Genomic DNA, 20,853 nt, shown 5'->3' with positions numbered 1-20,853 from the left:
TATTTATTATGCACATAACTTTGACAATGTCAACTGGTGATGTCAATTTTAAAGGCTATATACAGACAAGTTGGGTTCTGTGTGTAATGAGTAAAATATATAAATGATCAACAATGAATCCACTAGTTTCTAAAGAAGATAGTATATTCAGTTGATTTTTATATTGAAGTTGGACTCAAAACAAAATCGGCCGGTGACCTTTTTCAAAAATGTTTTTCATATATATAATATTGTGTGTGTGTGTATATATATATATATATATATTTAAGGAGTTTTTCAAAAATATTTTGAAATCCAATAGAAATTATGAAATTAAGAAATTAAGGACATAAGCTAGGGACATGACAATGATATTAATCCAGTCCTAGTGGTTTGTAGGAATATAGTATGGTGGAAGGACATAGATATAAAATTGTAAGTAATGGGACCTCATTTGTAATTCTCTAATCTTCAGGGGTCAATTGCAATGTGTTGATGGACATTATTGCAATCTGTAGAAGTTCAAATATTTTCTTGATATGGTAAGAAAATTAAGGAATATTTTAAAAGAGTTTCAAGATAAGTCAATAACGTTCAAAAAGTTATTGATGAATCCTACAACTGAAGATTAGGATCCCTAAGGATCCCATGTCCAATCTCGCTCTTAGGTTTTAGAAGTCTAAAATAAAAAAAGATTTTAAAAAGATCATATTAGTGGTTGGCCATCAGAACTACTGAGTGATACTACAGTCTTCTGAAAACTAAAAAACAAACACAGAGAGAGAATTGAATACCTTGGGAGGCAACACACTTGAGTTGCTAAAAGAGGTACGCAATTTTTGTTCTATTTAGAATCCATGGTTATGTGTTACAACGATCTTTAAATGAAAATATAAATTTTTGTTTTATATTGCTTTTGCAAAATTTACAAATTTATCATTGGGAAAAAACAAGGAGAGTGGTCTTGGATTGTCTCTCTCATGCCTTCCCCCCCTCCCCCCTCCTCGTGGTAAATGCTCCTAATTAGTAATTACTCTGTCACTTTCTTCTTCCTCTTTTATTTTTATTTTTTGGCCAAAATACAAATTGCACTCTCTAAATTTAACATAAATTTATTTTATTCCTTTAATTTTATATTCATTTAATTGAGTTCTATAAGTTTCAAATTTATTTAATTCAGACATTTCATCCAATTCTATTAAAAATTTGCAGTTAAGTATGCAATTAACTAACGAAAAAAAAAAAAGAGTATTATTAAAATATTTTACAAATTCTTTTTTTTCTAAATTCTATTAAAATATTATTTCTTTGTTTTTATTTTTACCAAACGGTAATATTTTTCACGAATCTGAAAATTTCTTCACCAATGCATTCTCATCCCAAAATTTCAAAATACAAAACATAAAACAAATCATCAAATCAATTGGTTAATCAAATACAAAAGCCCTAAACAAAGACCCGAACTTAAGAATTTTAGCTGCACATTATTCACCTAAATCCTCAAATAGATTCACATATACCAATTTTCATTCAAAAAAAATCTTCAAACAGAACCCTACACAAGCAAAATTCACATCACTTGCACAAACCCCGAACTCAAAGAGAGAAGGGCTAGCACTTTTTTTTTTCTTCTTCTCCATTCACCTGCAGGTCCTGCACCTAAATTCTTAATCTTCAAAGTAGCTTCAACCACAGTCATCTTTAACTTTGCTTGGCTATTCTTAGTAGTGACAGCGACTTCGGAGACCAGGACAGCATTATGTTCTTTTTTTTTTTTTTTGAGTCGGACAGCATTATGTTCTTAATAGTCGAAATACCGCTTCAATTCTTCGTTGGCACCAATGACAAGCTACTCCTCGAGCAAGTAGTGGCACGCACTCCTCAAAGTGTTGTTCGGTTGAGAGAGAGAGAGAGAGAGATCGATCTACAATTGGGAGGAAATTAAAAAAAAGGTGAAGTTTTATTTAACAAAACTACAATACTTAACAATGTTGTTGAGTTACTACAACTTGAATTTATTGAGTTGGTAGCAGGTTGGTTAGAGACCAAAAACTGGGTTTAGGTAACCAATATTTGGGGAAAAAAAATAGTTGGTTTGTTGAGTCCATTATGAATGTTCTAATAGAGGATTCTCATAAAATTAATACATATTCTAAAAACATTACTTAACTTTTCAATAAAAATATAACTAATTAACTCGCCTAAAGTTCTCTTGCATTACTTAACTTATTGAGACACTATTTATCAATGCGTCCGGTTAATGTGTATCCTAAGGGCATATATTAACCATTTTCTCGTGTTCTGCTCTAATCACTACTCTAAATTACCACCATACTAGGAACGACATCATTTCTAGCAACCACGTTGAAACTTTCAGCTTGTCGATTGTCTGTGATGCTGATTGATGTCGATAGCAATGTCAATGGAAAACAATGATGTTTCAAGGTTGGCATTGCGGTTAGAAAGGCATGGGTACTTGGTGGTTCAATCATGTTGTACACAGTGACAGAGATGGAGGATGAAGATGAGAAATAGAAAGCGGGTTTTTAAACTTTAAAGGTGTTGTTGAAGGTGGGCATGCGAATGAGAAGATGATGTTGCTGTGATCGGGAAGGTGGGGAAGAGATATATAATCAATATTAATAATTTTTAATAGAGAAAAAAATATTGAGTTTGATGCAAGTGTATGTGATTTTTTTTTTGGTAATTAGGTGTATGCGAATTTAAGTTTGTTAAGGAAGAAAAATTATATATGTAGACAAAATTTGGCTAAAATTGCATTGAGATTGATTTTTTAAAATATATACAGAACATAAACCTATTTCATCCACTTCAATTGCTTTTATTATCGAATTAAGACACCAATTAATTTTTAGTATATGTGAGGTTTAAAATTCAGATTTCTTATTCGACAATAAATAAATAAAAAAATTTATAAATTAAGCTTAAGTGGAATCCACCATTAAAATTGATATGAATACTCTAAATACACAAAAATGTATTACACCCTGGTTCACTAGAATAAAGGTATATAACCAATTTCAAATAAATATATAATCATGCCACCTCTCATACAAATTTAAAGGAATTTTAGGATTATAGTTAATAGTTCCCATAACTTATGGATATCATAAAGTAGCTTTAAACCAATCCTGTATATTAGGACCTTTCTTAATTGTCACAAAAATAAGGTTGTAAATGAGTCAAGCCAAACTGAGTATTAAAGGTTCAAGTTTATTTATATAATTTTATTTGAGCATGGGTCGGACTTGAGCTCATCACCAGATAAGATTATATGTTCAAGTTTGGTTCATTTGCTTATCAAGTAAGTTCAAGATTGTTCATGAGCTACTTGATTAACTTATTCTTTTTCTATATATAGTAAAATCTTGATTAAAATGTTTCACATTTTCACAAATATATATATATATATATATTTACTACAAATGGATTGTTTATGTTATGAATAAACTACAAATAATAATTTTATATCATATAAATCAATTTACAAAATTATACAACCAAATTTCAAATCTATATAAATATATTTTTAGACAAGTATTTATTTTTTTTTTAAAACAAGTATTCATTTTTTTAGACAAGTATACATATAAATATATAATTAATTCAAGTCTTCAAGTATACGAACATATTATTATGTTTGAGTTTGATTTGTTTACTAAATTAACTAATGTAAACAAGTTTTTTTTAAACTAAATTAAAGTTGTTCATAAATTGCTTGATTCATTTCTCGCTCCATCTTAAATCCAAGAATAGTTAACCTCTTCTCAATGAATTCCAAGAATTAGTGCCTGCTCCACTTTCTTTGTTGATACCAAACTACCTACCCTACTTATATTACTGCCTTAATTCCTGATATTGTGTAGTTTTGGCATTGTCCTTAAAGATCCCAACTTCACTTATTTTGTTTTTTTTTTTTTCTCCTTTTTCTTTTTTCCCTTTCAGTGTTTTGCTTCTTCACCTTATTCCCAAAATAATAATAAATAAATAAAAGTTTTGCTTCTTCACCTCTCAGTAGTTATTGTGTAGAGTCATTGACTCGTGGGGTAATTACATTCTCACCCAGAACAGAGTCAAAATTTCATGCTCGATAGTATTGTTTTTTATTTTTAAATAATTATGTTAAGCGATTTTAATTCTGTGCCATAGAGTCATGAATCTGCTATGAAATTTCTATTTTTAACTTTATATATTATACGAGCATCTTTCTTTATTAAGTTATAATTTTATTTTTTCTAAATTCTTTTAATATTTCCTTTCTTTCAACTTTATAAGAGTTTTTATTCTCCTAAAAAACTTTTCAAAACTTTTCTTTCTTTATTAATCCTTTTTTTAATAAGTGTCATGGAGAAGTTTCCTTCATTAATTGGGCCTCCTTTTTCCGGTGCAAAGGTCCATCATATTTAAAGTCCAGAATTCAAGTCACATCATACCTGCACCAACACATACCGAATCAATCATTAATAATACTAATAAAGAGAAGCAAATAAAGTAAAGTAAACTAGACGAAGAAATTAACATAAAAAATAAATAAATAAATAAACGAAATAAACAAAGTAAAGAACAAGAATATACCTCGCACCAAACGCAACGCAACGCAACCTTGTAAACGATAACGGCGACGGCGACGTCAACGGCAACGTAACGGAACGAACGGTGATACGCAGTGACGACGAACGGGAGTACGGGACCGTCAACACGAAACACGAATATGTCAACGGCACCCATAACGGAAACCAAATGCTGCAAGCACAAATGGATGGAAGGAGAACACGATTACACATCTCATCCCAAACAATGCCAACAAAACCAATCTCAGAGTCTCAGAGATGTGATTTCAAATTAATCTTTAATTAAATTGAGTAATTAATTATTTAAATTTTGGTTCTGTTTCTGTTCTGTTAGGTGAAATTTGGTGTCCAAAAAACTCTGCTTCCATAGCAAATGACATGTACAAAGGAGGAATATTCTATCTTCAAAAAAGAATCATCGGCGCGTACAAATACTCGCCACCGAGTCGGCTCAGTCCCGCGGCAAACTCGGTTCTATTTTCCTCAGAATGCCTCCGAGTTGACTCAGCAACTCGCCTTACAACTACGGCGTTCAAACTCTTGTCGCTTTCTTGACGCTAGCAAAATCCTGGATCTGATTCTGACTCACTCGCCGGAATCTGAGACCAGCAAATTCGAAGAAGACCGGTAAAACAAGAACCAACCTGTGCGAACCAAATCAGAGATCGTCGGCCTTGGACATGACGCAGAGTCGGCTCGGCGTGGGCTCAAAATTTGCTCGCCGGCGAAGCTGATGCGAGGATGGACGGATCAGAGCCGTCAAGGCTCTCTTCACCCACTCTCCTTCCACGCCTCCGATTCGAACCAGTGAGTTCTTCATCGCAGATCTACGCATGTTGAGCCGATTCTGCGAAAACGGCGCGTTGTGGTGGCTTCCGTTGTCGTGACCCGAGTTCTTGTGGAGGCTGCACCGAAACGAGCCTGGATGCGACGTAGGCGAACACATACACGTCTTCTTCGGGGCTGGGATAGCTCTGGTTTGGTGGCTTTTGAGGACCTGATTGCGATTCGGAGAAATCGAGCGGTGGTCGATGGAGAAACGGACTGCGGGAGAGAGAGACGGCGAGGTGTAGAGGTTGACACGTGTCGGAGAAGCCGAACGCTGTTGATGATGATGCTGATTGTGGTGGTGGTCGTGGTTGTCATGGTGGTGATGGTGGTACTGGTAATGGCTTTGGTGAAGATGGCTTTGGTGGTGAAGATCTTGGTGGAAAAAACTGGAAGATGGAGATGAGAAACTAGAAGCAAAGGCTGATGTGGAAGAAGCGAAGGAAGAGTTTGATGTGGCAGAGGAACAGTACCTGCCTGAAGGTGAGAGTGAGCGCAGGACTGGCCCGCTTGATCTGGTTCTAGAGGAAGAGGTCGCCATTGTTGAGCTAAAGAGAGAGAGCAAGAAAGAGAGAGAGAGAGAGTTTTCTTTTTTTTCTTTTTCCCTAAAGGGGCCCTTAGGGCGGTTGGTTTGGCAAACCTAACGAGTCTCAAAGGCCGGATTTATAGCTAAGGATTGAAAGGGGCAACTGGTAATTAAATCGGAAATCTAAGGGTGATTTGGGGATTTGCAATGTTGGGTTAGTGAACTTAACCATGGTGGACCCTGAGTGAGGAAATGTATAGTGTGGACTCGAATCTTAACGGCAGGAATGATGTCGACATCGCAAAGCGACGAAAATTGGAGCCGTTTGTCCAACAACTTTTTTTTTTTTTTTTTTTTTTTTTTTTTTCGGTGTTGCTTCCAAAAGGCTGCCACGTATAAGACTTTGAGAAACGGTCAGAACTGAAACTACTACAATGCCATTTACTTGTTGTGGTAAATTACGAGATCTGCCATTGACTTATGGCGGTAGATTACTTACATTTTGATTTATTTTGACATTGGAAATAGCGTGCGTTGAAAGTTAAGACAAATGTCCCATCAAAAAAAAAAAAAAAAAGTTAAGACAAATGCTGAAAGAATCCAATACGATTCTTTTCCCATGACACCGTGAAGAGTGAGGTAGTCAGTCATGTAAGTGTGTAGAAATTGTGATCTACAGTAAGTTCTGTCTTATTAGACTAGTGGTAGAGGTTAGATTTCCTTAGCGTGGGCCAGAATTAAATGTCGTGAGCCTTTGTGCATTCCTAATTTTTTATTATTATTTTTATTTTTGATAAGTTATTATTTTAGATTTTAGGTCACTTCTTCTATCTATAAGTACCCCCTCCAAAAAATAAAAATTTATATATATATAAATTATATTTTTTTCTTATATCTTTCGTACGCATAAAATTTATAAAAAATTAAAGGTTGAAGTTATACCATTAATAAATATTTAAATTACAAATTTTTGTAATTTAAAATAATGCATAAAATATAAGTTTATCTATAATAATATTTGATTGACATAAAATTTGACATGTGTATTTAACCACGTAAAAAATATGTAATTCAGTAGTTAGATTTTAAAAATATATAGTAATATTTATTTTATTGAGTAAGATTAGAGTTAAAATTTTGTCATATATGTGTGTGTATGTGGGTAATGTTAATGAGTGTCATAGGACAACTATTAATAAATTATTTTAGAAAAATTTTAACATCACTTTTATGAGAAATTATTAAACTGTTAACATCACTTTTGAACTGTTAACATCACAATATTAGTTGCTTTCTTTTCATAAAAAATTTCTAAAAATATATCTCAACCCAATTCCCTATATGAATATATCCGTTAACATTTCACTATATGAATATATTAAAAAACAATGGAATGAATTTTTCTTTGAATAAATTTTTTATTTGAATTGATTGGGAGAAATTTCTTTGACTTTTTATGTAGTAATTTATAAATTTATTTTCGTATATTATTTTAATAAGTTACATGACTTATTAAATAGGTTATGGGACTATAAATACACATAAATTAAAGAAATTTTCCTCAAATTAATTTGAAGATAGAATTTTTTATTTCCTTTTTTTTTTTTTTCTGTTTTCTTGTTCAGGATGATTTATAAGAGTAGGCTATCTAAACTTAATAATATGTCCAATTAAATAAATATCTTAAATGGGTAAAGAGTAAAGACCATTTTTTTATGCCTAAAAGACCAAATTATTAATCATGTTATAGGACTTGAATCAAACACCATATAATCTTATTCTCCAAAAAAAAAAATTGCTATATAATTAGGAATAAAAATTCAAATATTTAATCATAAAGAAACAGAATCAAAATGATCCCAAATTTTGAGGCTAAAATTTGCAATATAATCTAAATTTTAGTAATCATTATGTAGTATGCTTGATAATGAAATTTGAAAATGTTCAACTACTTATTTTAAAAGTAGTTTTGCAATCACGTTTGTTGTGCTGTCGATTTGAAGCAAAGAAAAAAAGTGAACGCCAAATATGGAATCCGGGCATTCAAGCATTTTATTTGAATATATGTTTCTTTTTTTAAAGGGAGTGAAATGAGGTAGAAAATTACAGGAAGTTTCCATAATTCACTTTACATGTAAATGGTAAGAATGTCTTTGACTTGCACAACATCATTAGTACAACGGAATGATTGATAGTAATAGCTTAGTACATTTTAGGTTTGTAAAACAAAGTCTCGGATGTACTTTCTCCCAATGTCTCAAATGTCACACAGTCCACAACACGAGGAAGGAATGCACAGTTACAAAATTACTAATAAATATTTGAGTACAAAACATACCTGCTTAATTTATGAGCTATAAAATTGTCATCCTTTTTTGTCCAACAAAAACAATAACCCACGGGAATTAGTCAAGACTAATTCATCATTTAACAATGCACTAATATTGATTATATCTAAGCTTCTCACACAAGGTTTTAATATTGACTTCAATTTTGTTATTAGAAGAGTTTGTAAGTAAGGCCAAAATTCTTTCCTGCAACAGGCAAGCTGGTAAATTTATAACAAGTTAGCAACCAACAACCCTTAGTATTATATGTTTGTCTGTTTGAAATCAGTTTTAGTTCTTATATACAGTTTTTTAAAATTTTACTTTTTTTTTTTTGGCAATTTTTCACTTTTTCAAAATTTTTCAAAATAACAATTATATTTTAGCACAATTTTAGTAAAAGGTTTTCAATAAAAAGATAAATGAGCTATTTCCAAATAGATTTATTAGACTTCCTAGCAAAGCTTTCTCTGCAAAAAATAAGCATAATAGGGACTTTCTACGAAGATCTACTGCTTTTTGCTCAATTATCCAAAATAAAAAATGATATAATACATCAATGTTTGGGTCGTTTGGGATAGAAGTTAGAAGCCACTCATGATCCATGCACACATCCTAGATGTTTGCAATGTAATTTACTAAGTCCCATTATGTTCGCATCAAGCTAAGCTCAAATGGCTGTTTTTTAAAGACCAATTCCAATTAGTCAACGTATCTTACAATTACTTATCAAAAGTTTTTTAGTTTGACTAATTAATAATTACTTGATCGTACCTTTATTTTCATGACATTTCTAGATTGCTAGTAATTTAATTGCTTTGCTCCTTTCACGTCGGATAGTCTTGGTCAAATGCTCAACCCCAGCCGTCACGAACGACCTGAGATTTCAATGTTTCTAAGGGCCAAATGGTATCTGCGTGATACACATGGGTTTTACTCTGCCATAGATCCCAAGCAAACTAATGCAGCCCCTTTGTGGGGTAGGGGAAGGCTACTTTTCCTTGGTTGGAATTAGTACCGAAAAGTTGATGTTTTAAGAGTATTAGTTTAGAAAGTATTTTTAGAAATTTTTTATGTGAAAAAAAAAAAAGTAATATGGGTTATAATTAGCTCAACTGGTAAAGTTTCTAATAGTTGAATAAAAGATTTGGAGTTTAACCTTCGCTTATACAAAAGTTATCTTTTAAAATCAATAAGAGATTTAAAATTCAATTCTCGCATACACGAGAAGTTGTCTTTTAAGATCAACAGAAAGTTGGTGAGCTATATTGAGAGTTCAAATCTCTAAAAATTTCCATCAAGACTTATTCCTTTCACCAAAAAAAAAGAAAAAAGAAGGTAATTAATTTTCCCCCTCTCTTATTAACAACACTAGTTAATACCTTTCAAACATAAAGATGATATTTCTTTCTCTGCAAAAATAAAATCTCACCAAATTTTGAGATATGAAAGACAACACTCACTGTGGCTGTCATTTTGGCGGGGTTGGTCGAGGTTGTCTTTTAAGATCAACAGAAAGCTGGTGAGCTATATTAAGATTTCAAATCTCTAAAAATTTCCATCAAGGTTTATTGTTGTTTGATTCCCCCAAACCCTTTTTTAATATGTAGTTGATGGATGAAATTAAAGGATTTTTACTCTCTCTTTTTTCATTATTTAATTTTTCTAACTAGATGGCTCGCTCGAGATGGGATTGTTCACCGAAAATAAGGGTGAGGATGGTTTTGACCATTCTGACTGACAATAGCACGTCCAAAATATGGTCAGGTCAAGTGATTGGTGCACTCCAAACCCAACCAACCTATGAGCACTTCTATTTGAATGAAAAAGTAAAAAATAATTATAAACCAATTAAACTTGGATATCACATATGATGCTCTCAAACTACTCATCATTTTTGTTGTCACTTTATACTATCCAAAATCGAGGTTCTTAGTTCTTACCTAATAAAAATTATTGATAACAATTTATTTTAACTTTAAATACCTTTTTTTTAATAATAAAAACAAACACATCAAGGGTCTATTTGGTTAGTCATTTTGGGATATCAAAAGAATATTTTAAAAACTCAAAACTCTGTTTTGTGACAACATCTCTTTATAGTTTTTTTACAAACACTTATTTTAAACTCAAAATACAATTTTCCAACAACTTATACAAATCCGCCCAGACACGAGAGAGGGGGATTAGATTCTAACAAAATAATATTTTTTTAATTACTTTTATACAAATTTCTTTTTTTAAAATAAAATTGTATATTTACTATATTGTAAAAACTAGGTCCTTGAAGCTATGGTTGCAACAATTGACTATCTTCTCTCTGCGACAAGTGACTACACTCTTATTAATTATTAAATTAGTTTTTTTTAATACACAACTGTTTTGTTCTTATAAAAAATATTGTAACTGGATTATCTTTCAACTCTTGAGGATAACTTTTGGATAGTTTCGGTTTGTTTTTGAGGATATAAAATGATACATTAACATAAAATAAAGCATTTCCTTTTAAATATGATTCAATATTTAATACAGTTTTTTAATTTATTTAATTTATAATATATTAAAACAGAAAATATTTTTTAATATAATCACTAATTAAACCATGCATCTCGGATATATTTATTACTAATAATATAACTTTTTGAAAAATAGAAGGTAAGTAATAAAAGAAAACACACCAAAATATTATATGCTAGTAATGATGAATTAATAATAATTATTGTGACAGCTATCGTTATATATATATATATATATATAAAAGAAAGTTGTGAGTTGTGACAATGGCCGGTAGGTCGAATTTTTTGGTATCATACATAATTGATGGTATTTTTTTTCCCCGGAAGATTTTGTTTTACTAATTCAAAGGGATAACAATTGATGAAGATGATTGATCTCGACCTTATCTTTTGTACAAGCAAGCTGTTAAAGTCTTTAATTTAAAGATATTTGTTTGTTTCTTTGAGCTTCAAGGTTTGTCGGAAAGCAGCAATACTCTTGCGTTGAATTTTTAACCCTTTTTTCTTTCTTGATGACCATTGATTTTTTAACTTATAATCGTATCAGGAACCTTAATCGGCAAGCACTTATCCTATTTCAAATTTCAACATCAATAATTTTGTAGGCTTCTCTCGAATTTTGGCAAGTTATTTTATTCATACAACTTGCAAAGTGCTGTCTTTTAACTTTTCTGGCAATGGCAAAGATCAAGTTTCCAATCAGAAAAACACTAAATTTTTTTAGAAAATGGGTCATTCTTTCGCAGAGATCAAACCATACAATTTGTTGGATACTTGGGTGTCTTAGAAAGAATGGAAGATTTATATATTAGATAGCCACTAATATTTTAATTAGAGATAATATTTAAGTGAGAGAGGCCAATTAACTTATGCACAGTGTAATGAGTAATGACAAGGTTTTGCCATTTTTTTTTTCTCCTTTTGAATCTTTTACAATGTTCTCAGGCAATGCTTTTGGATCCTGATGCTATGATTTAGGAATTGGAACAAAGTGCAACCAGCTCAAACTAGCTCTAGTGCCTTTGTTTAGGATAAGTTAATTGAACTGTATGTTTGACTTTGTTTCGGTTCCTGACAGTAACAGTAGTTTAGGAGGCTAAGGTTGTAAACGAATTAAAATGTATGTGAATGCTAGGGGTGTCCAAACAAAACTGAGACTCGACCCACCTGGCCAAACCGTCCTATCCGGCCCGATAACTGGCCGACCCGACGCCGGTGGCGGGTCGGCGGCAGATCTTTGTTTTTTGAACCCGAAAACAGCGGGTCGGTTGGCGGGGTTGAGGCTGAGAAACCAATTTTCAACCAACCCGACAGTATACCGATTGGAAAGCGTCGATTTTCTGTCCGATCTGAGGAGATCTGTTCGAGTTCAGGCGAGATCTCATTAAGATTCGACCTGATCTCTTCGAGATATGCCGAGATCTCATCGAGATCCTGCCAGATCTCGCCGAGATCGGCTTTATCTCTTTGAGATTTGCTAAGATCTCACCAAGATCCTGTCAGGTCTCGCCAGATCCGGTGGCTTTTGGCAAAATCTGGCAGTTTTTCTCACAACCCGAAACTGACCGAGGACCAATCTGTACCCGATGAAAATCCAACCTCCCGAACCGACTCCGTTCACCAATCGACGGCGGGTCTGTGTATGAAAAACCTGAAGTGATCGGGTTAGTTCCGGGTTGGACATAAACTCGACCCGAACCGACCCGTGGATAGCCCTAGTGAATACTTTGGCTTTAATTCAAGAAATTTTATTTTTTATTTTTATTTGTTTATACACGAATGATTAAAACTCATGTCGAAGTTTAAGCTTTATTATTAATCGAGTCAAACTCAAATATAATAATGTGTTTAAAAACAAACTCATGAGTCATGAGTATGAGACTCAATTTAAGTTTATATATAAAATGTTATTATCTTTATATGTATACGTGTATACACATGTACTTCTAAATACTTGATATTAAATTATGTAAATTTGTAGATAAGTTAATGAAATATCAATTTTTTTTTTTTGTGAATAATATAAATAGGACAAAATTTAGCTACAAACTTGGTTGTAACTTAAGGCTACAATTATTAATCAATTGTTTAAATTGCAAGTTGTTGTAATCTAAAATTATACATAAAAAATAAGTTTATGGATCATAGAGTAAATAACATCCGAATTGCACACAATTTGATATGTGTGTTAAGAGCATAAAAAACATGTTATCCAGTGGTTAGATTTTCAAAATATATATAGTCATATTAATTTTTTTTAAAAGAATTGTAGTCCAAGGCTACAATTAAGTTTGTAGCCAAATTTTATCCATATTAATATTTTCCTTCATATTAAAAATTATATACCGGTTAACAATATAAGGTTGGTGAATCTAATTCTTGTAAGTTTATAAACAGAAGTCATTCTATCTAATTAACGTAAGTAAGAAACTTAATTTTTTTTTTAAAAATGAAACTCAAATAATATTCTTTTAACCATGCTTATTTCTTTAATTATTACCATAAATATGTGAATGGTTTAACAATTAGTAGCCATGTTACTATATATAGGGAAAGAAAATTAAGTGGCTAGTAAATAAGGTCGAGTTTATTCAATAAACAAAAAATAAATAATAAAGCTTAAACTTGTAATTTAATTTGGTGATAAATTTGTGTTCAATTATAGTTTGGAATAACACTAAATGAATTAATTATAAAAATACTTGGTTTTTTTTTTAATTATTATTACTATTATTTGAGTAAATTATATTTTTTACTTTTAAAGTATGGAGTTATTTTCATTTTTAATCTTTCATGTTTGAGATTTTAAATTTGTTTTACCAATTTTGACTTTGTTTCCAATACAAGTATTCTGCCCATTTCCATGACTAAAATGGCCATTAAGAGTGAAAAAAAAAAAAAAAAAAACATAATAACACTATTTTAATGGAACCTATTGGCCAAATCAACTAGGGAGTTCGACAAAAGGAACATTTTGAAAACGAAATCAAACTTGATGGATCAAAATAAAAAATCTCAAACTTAAAAAACCAAAATGTAAACCCCCAAACTTTAAGGGTCAAACGTATAATATAATCTTATGGTTATTTTTCTTTATTTATTTTTTTAAATTTGGGAGGTTTAATAGTAATTCAATAATTTTAGAGATTTTGGGGGTATTTTGGTATTTTTTAGGGTTTTAATGATATTTTCAGCCATTTAAGTGATTTGGGGATATTTAGGTCTTTTACTGGAGATTTTGGGGTGTTTTGTCATGTTACACTTTTTAGGGATATTAGTGCCATTTTCAAGGATTTGAGATTGGGTGATTATGGGACTAGGTTTTAGAACGGGAGAAAATGAAAAAGAAAAAAAAGATTAAAAAAAAAGAAAAAAGATGGATATATGATGAATGAATGAGTCTCCAAAAAATCTCATTTGAAACGAGTTATAAACGAGTCTTTACCTGTTAAATCTTTTTTTTTTTTTTTACGATTTTAATTAACTAATAATAATATATTAATTGGCGGGTTAATAAGGTGGATCCCCATCCCAACGCCAAACTAAACCTACTAGTCTATTGTTAGCAATTGGCAGTTCAAAATTTAAAAACAGAGAATAGATCAAAACATGATGAGGTGGTGAAGTGGACATAAATATTAAAAGCCCAACTGGACATATATAAACTAGTATACATGTGGGCCCAAACCCAGTACAAGGTTGTAAAGCCACCGATATTTTCATGTAATATACAAATACTTGAAGGTCAACAATTAGCCGACCCACTATCCACTGTCTTTAAAATTATTATTATTATTATTATTTTTTGAAAGATAATTTCAGCATCATTTTCTGATAATTATTCTTTATTATTTAACGATAAAAGGCTTTACCATGATACTCACAAGTCACAACCTTATTTTTCATCATTTTTTATACTGTCATTCAATTGTCTCAATTTATATTTGTTGGTTTAAAGTCACATGGTAAAAATATAATGATTTTCTTTAAAACATCATTTATTTTATGTTACAGGTGGAACTACTTTTGATAAAAAATAATTAAAAAAAAATAGAAGAAACCTTTTTTTTTTTATATAGATATAATAATTGAAACATTTAGCATCTACTCTATAATAATTCTTATTTATCATTAGGTAATGACACTAACCTATGTGTAAAAATATTTTTTAATTTGTGAGAAAATGATTTGAGTCCAATTCTATATTTGATGACAATAAATCATACCAGTTAGGTTAATTAGAATCCACAATAATAATAGAAGAAATTTAATAAATATTTACATTGTATGTTACAACAAATCTTTTTTTTTTTCTTTTCTTTTCTTTTGAGAATGTACAATGAATCTAATGTGAAGTATTTATAAGAGGTTAAACCTTAGGCTAACCATATATTAAACCATGGATACTAGATTTGTAGTACAAGAATACATTGCTTGCACGCCAAATAAAAATGAACTTAGGCCTTCACTTAAAAATAAATAAATAAATATTTTGATTTAAAAAAAATATTTTATATTAAAGATTTCAAGCCCAATCCAATCTAAACTTGGATGGAGAGAGTTGTACATAATTATTCATGATAAAACATTTTTATCTTTGCATGTAAATTAATATGGCCATATGGTCTAGTAGTATTTTGCTCATTTGATGATTGGATTAATACTTAATTAGTTGGAATCTCTTAATATTTTCATTCAAAATATTTAGGACTCATTCTTAGCTATCGAATTAATGAAAAAAATAAAAATAAAAACCAAAGGGTTAAATATGTTTGCTTGCGTTCAACAAAACGTAGCATTATACATATAAGAAATCATAGTTAGTATTCATATAATAATAGATAATAGACTAATAGTAGATTATAGTTTATTTATGTAGAGAGAAAAAATTCATCATCGCAATATTTTTATGTTTTCTTCATAAAAGCTCATTGCCCCAGGAGCTTGTTCCATCAAAAGACTCAAAATTGTAGTTATAAAAACTGGAATGGAGAAAAAATCGAAAAGAGGATTGGTTTTTGGTTCTTTGATTCGATTGGAATCTAACCGATAATCAAACCGGTAAAATCATAAATATTTTAATTAATAGTTTTAGAAATATATATATATATATATATATATATATATATAATATTAGTTTATAACTAATAATATAGTCAAAAGAATCAAAAAACTGCTAAGTGCTAGATGTGATAAAAAGGAAGTTCATTTTAAATTTTAATTAAGTGAACAATTTCACTTGCACCTATCACTTTCATTCCTTTATAAAATAAATTCAAATGTTCTAAAATCAATAGATGCATGCGGATTGCGGACAATATTTTTTTTTTACAAATTTTTAATAACTATTAACGTGGATTGTTGACATTGGTACGTAATAAAAGTGATATCAATGATAGACTTATATAAAATAATATTACTCCAACTATAATTTACCACCTTAACAAATTATAAAAATGTAAATAAAATATTTTGTATCTCTAACTGCAAGGGAAATGGGAAAAATGCAATGCAAGAAAACAAAAACTTTCTTTAATCATTCTTCATCCTTTTATTATCAAAGTAAGAGTAATCGTATATTAAACCCACACTTATATATATTATCCTTAAAGAATTGTCATTCATGATTATGCGTTGATTTAGGGCTGGATTGATTTGAATGAACCTACACGTTCAAAATGGATCAAATGACTTAGGTAGCATAGCGTAATGCTGACCTAAACTTGTTCGATACTTAAGTCAATAATCTCTTATTTTTGTGTGAAATGGAGTTGTAGTAATTGTTTTCACAAGCCTAGGTTTGGCAAAGTACAACCAATAATATAGTCTGGACTTGGCTTGTATCTAGTGGCCAGTTTTATTGGATACGTTGAGATACAGACATATATCCTCATTGTAACATGTTTAGTAAAACTGGCTACTAGATACAAGTGCAACCCATATAGCCTTTGCCTTTAGGATGCTTCCTTTCTCCACAATTCTTGCCATTTTAGTGTCATTGGGGTTATGGCTATGTTCATGACCCGGGATCATCTTCGAATAATGCGTAGATCCTCGGGGAATGGGCAAATAAATGTGAAAATGATTTATATATAGTTAGTTAGGCAACGCTTGAAACTATAAGGGAAAGTAGACATCTCGAGTTTTAGAAAATCGAGATCCATTTACATAAATCTCGAGTTTTAGAAACTCGAGTTTCATGCAAAAAATTTTTTAGTTTTATCGCCTCTATAGTGACGTTTTTAAGTCATATAGTGACGTTTTAAAATCCTATAGCGGCGTTTTATCTGCAAAATTTTTTCATTAAGTGTTCAATACTAGGTTCGGGTAGCCCTATAGTGGCGTTTTTATGCCCTATACTGACGTTTTAAAGCCCTATAGCGGCGTTTTCTGCTAAATTTTTTTATAACTCCATTTTTAAGTCCTATAGTGACGTTTTTAAGCCCTATAGTGACGTTTTCAAACTCGAGTTTTTAAAACTCGATTTTCTCTTGGATTTTTTTTTTACAATCAAGCCTTAAAAACTTGATTTTTTTCTTGAACTCGAGTTTTAGACACTCGAGATGCTAGTTTTCAATATTCTTTTCAACGTGACAACTAACTAAATTTTTTAATATTTATTGTTATTTAGAAAAAAATTCGTAGATCCTCAATCCCATCACTTCACAATTAGGCTATTTCTCCTAATTGATAAAGGTTGCACTTGAAAGCAGTTAAGATGCTACAAAGAAAACAATTTATTTATTTTTTTATATTCCAAATTATTCATGGCTTCAGTCAATCATTCGGACAACTAAATTTTTGATTTCAAAATATAGATAGGCCTGAAAACTTTTAAATAAGGTGTCGCATGTATAAAATATTCCATATACGACTATACGAGTAGTGGGATTTTTCAGAAATGCCAGTTAAATTTGTGAGTTTGTTCTATCGAGACACCACAGCTGTTAGATATAAAAAATGAAAGTTCACCCTTCACAACCTGAAAAAAAAAAAAAAAAAAAAAAAAAAAAAAAAAGAAGAAAGAGCTAATCAAATTTTTAAATAAAATCAACGATTTCACTTATACCCGTGACACTTATTTCAATTTAAAATATGAGCAATGTATATACAAAAAAATTCATAAATTTTTTTACTTCACTTGAGTTGACAAGTTTTTATTGGTTTTTAATTAAACTCATAATTAACATAATTTTTTTACCTATCATTAATAATCTATCACCCAAACATATATGAAAAATTTTGTCAAATTTTTTATGTCTATAAACTTTATTTTTAAGATATACTCAAGAGTAATGAAGAATGGCTAAATCTGATTTCGTGACTAATACAAAGGTTATACTTAAGAGTTAAGATGCTTTTGCAAAGAGTCAATGACATTTTATTTTATTTTTAAAAATAATTATGGCCCTAAACAACCAATAATGGAGTTAGCTAACTAATTTTTTTTAGAAGGCATCAAAATTAGGGTAACTCCTTGAATATATATATATATATATATATAAAGGAGGGTTTGTACTTTGTACGTTTAGGATTATATACAGTAGTGAAGGGATTTTTCAAAGCCACCCCACCGCTGGCTACCATGTTCAGTAGTAATGTTCATCAATAATTCAAATTGCATTTCAAAAGTCCAATATGAAAAGCCATAACTAAAGGGCTAAAGGCATAAGTGGGACACTTATATAGGCGGATACAATGTTGGAAGAGAAAATCTGCGAATACAATTTTTGTCATTTGATAGGCTGTGAGTGATGGAGAAAAAAATTGACGATGAATTCATGTGAAAATAATAAGCAGTCAATTATAGTATACCATATCAAAATTACAGTAAAAATTTTGTTTCTAGAAGAACTTAGAATTCAAATTTTGAGGAGTTTATTTTATACTTTATAGTTTCACATGGATGCAGTGCTGTCAGGGTTTACCAAATGGGCACCAACAATCAACATGGGACATGCACTAATAAATTGAAGCACAAACGCGTTTTGGCCGGCGCCTAAGCACTAATGTGTCTATGTTACAACACTATATTTTAAGTCGCTTCCAACCGTTTGCCTTTTCTTATTTTTTTTCTTATTTTTTTTCTTTTTTTTTTTTTTAAAATTTGGCCCGGCCCTCCAGCATGTTATGGTGTTGAACATTATATCAATCATGCATAGATGTTTAACGGTTACTTCTTCTCACCAAAATCATATATTTAAATGTTGCTATTAGCAACCTATAGTTGTAGGGTTCCTCTAATATATTTAAATAAAAAGGGTATTTTTCTTCTATTATTCTAATTATATTTAAAATTATTAAAATATCAATTTAATGGGCATTAGATAATACTTTCTAGTTTTTATTGGTGAAGGTTCTTATATTCTAGCAGTGTACTGTTGATTTTAATAGACTTTCATTTTTGGTTTATACTCTTCAACAAAGGGTTTATTCCTTGGTCTTATATATATAAAAAAATGTTTTATTCCTTGGTGGAAGAATTTGGAAGAAGGCAAAAAAAGGGGGCTGTGTTTTAGTTTTATGAGAATAGTAGAGAGACAACTATTTTTTTATAATAATTTTCTCAATTTGTACTGACATTATTTTTTATTAAGTGCCAATTATAACAACTCACATCATTAGTTTTTTTTTTTTTTAAATTGTCCCTAAACTTATTTATGTTTTATTTACGCTCTTTTGGATTTTGCTAGATTAAATTAACTTAGAAGCCTAGGTTCTTGTTCCTGTTTCTGTTACATTAAATTAACACAGTCATCCATGCTTAAGCATAATATAACCTATAAAGTATAAACAAGAACCACTAAGAATGGAGGAATGCCATTGAGCTAAAACCCATTCACAATATAGGTTCTTTTGTTTTATAATTTATGGTCAACAATCAAAGCCTTAAGTTTGTCTTTTCTTCTTCTGCTCTTCTTCTATACTTCCTTTGAAAATTCTTATGCTTTGTTTCAAAAACTAGAAAAATCATTATGGATTCTTATTCACCTTCAGCTTTAGGCCTTTCTTTGAAACTACAAGGATCTTTACATTGAGTTTACTGTAGCAAATTGTCAATGCCTTGACAATTCACTCCAAGGAATCTCCTAGGAGATTCCTTGGAGTGATGGATGTTCTAATTCATGTGGACATTGTCAAGGAGGTTCCTTGGAGTGATGGATATTCTAATTCATGTGGACACAAAGGACTTAGGAAATTCACTTAGGAAGATTCCGGTTTTGGGGCTACTATGTCAATGTGGAAGGCAAGTGAGCCGTTTGCAGAGGTTGTGATAGAAAGTTTATCTGTACAAAGATTTTATAATTAAATTGTTGTAATTGTTTTTCTTATAGTATATTTCCTGCGGGACAGGTTTCCGAAGTGGTTTTTCCATTAAAGAAAATTTTCATTGGTTTTTCTCTTTGGTATAAAATCTTGTGAATTACTTTTATTGCTTAGACCATAGGTATCTAAATCTTAATAATTGGTGTGATTGATAAATAAAACCGTAAACTCCACCCTATTGATTGTGTAAATAAAATTTTCACATAAAGTGTGCGTTTGGTTCCAAATTTAAAAAATCACCCTATTTAGCTCATTTTTGCTACTATTTGTGTGCCCCACTGTACTTTTTGGTACTATTCATAAGTTTCACAGCTAACTTTTATCTTTATTTATAGTACTTTTAGCAAAAAGTTTTCAATTTTAACAAAATAAGAGGATCTCAAATAGACCCAAAATATGAGAATATTGTGTTAGTTCTATTCTAAATGAACAATAATAAAAATATTACAACATTATGTGTTAGTTATATTCTAATTGAAAAATAATTAAATTAATATGAATTATAATATTATAAAAATTGAAAAGAAATACCAAATATCTTAAATTCTTATAAAATTATACTAAGACAACATCAGCATCCTATTAAATTGGAATAAAAAAATAATTATAAAAAAATTTAACACCTTATACTGAATGAACATGTATTTATATCCCATAATATATATATGTGTGTGTATATATATATATATATATATATATATTTGTCCTAAATGTTACTAACTATGCTTAAGATTCAGAGCAAGATCCTTTCTCTCGAA

The 20,853-nt window shown here is 30.4% G+C and overlaps 1 protein-coding gene across 1 annotated transcript; it reads right to left on the bottom strand.

Moving 5' to 3' along the window:
• Positions 1–4,832: 4,832 nt before the first annotated feature.
• On the bottom strand, positions 4,833–6,049 carry LOC111985332 (uncharacterized). The gene has a single exon (XM_024016983.2). It carries the CDS (start codon positions 5,938–5,940, stop codon positions 5,230–5,232), a length of 711 nt encoding a protein of 236 aa, XP_023872751.2. The 5' UTR covers positions 5,941–6,049; the 3' UTR covers positions 4,833–5,229.
• Positions 6,050–20,853: the final 14,804 nt, after the last annotated feature.

Source organism: Quercus suber, unplaced genomic scaffold, assembly GCF_002906115.3.
Source record: "Quercus suber isolate HL8 unplaced genomic scaffold, Cork oak 2.0 scaffold_462, whole genome shotgun sequence".
NCBI lineage: Eukaryota > Viridiplantae > Streptophyta > Magnoliopsida > Fagales > Fagaceae > Quercus > Quercus suber.
The sequence above is the reverse complement of the archived record's forward strand: the minus strand, read 5'-3'. Positions and strand labels throughout refer to the sequence as shown.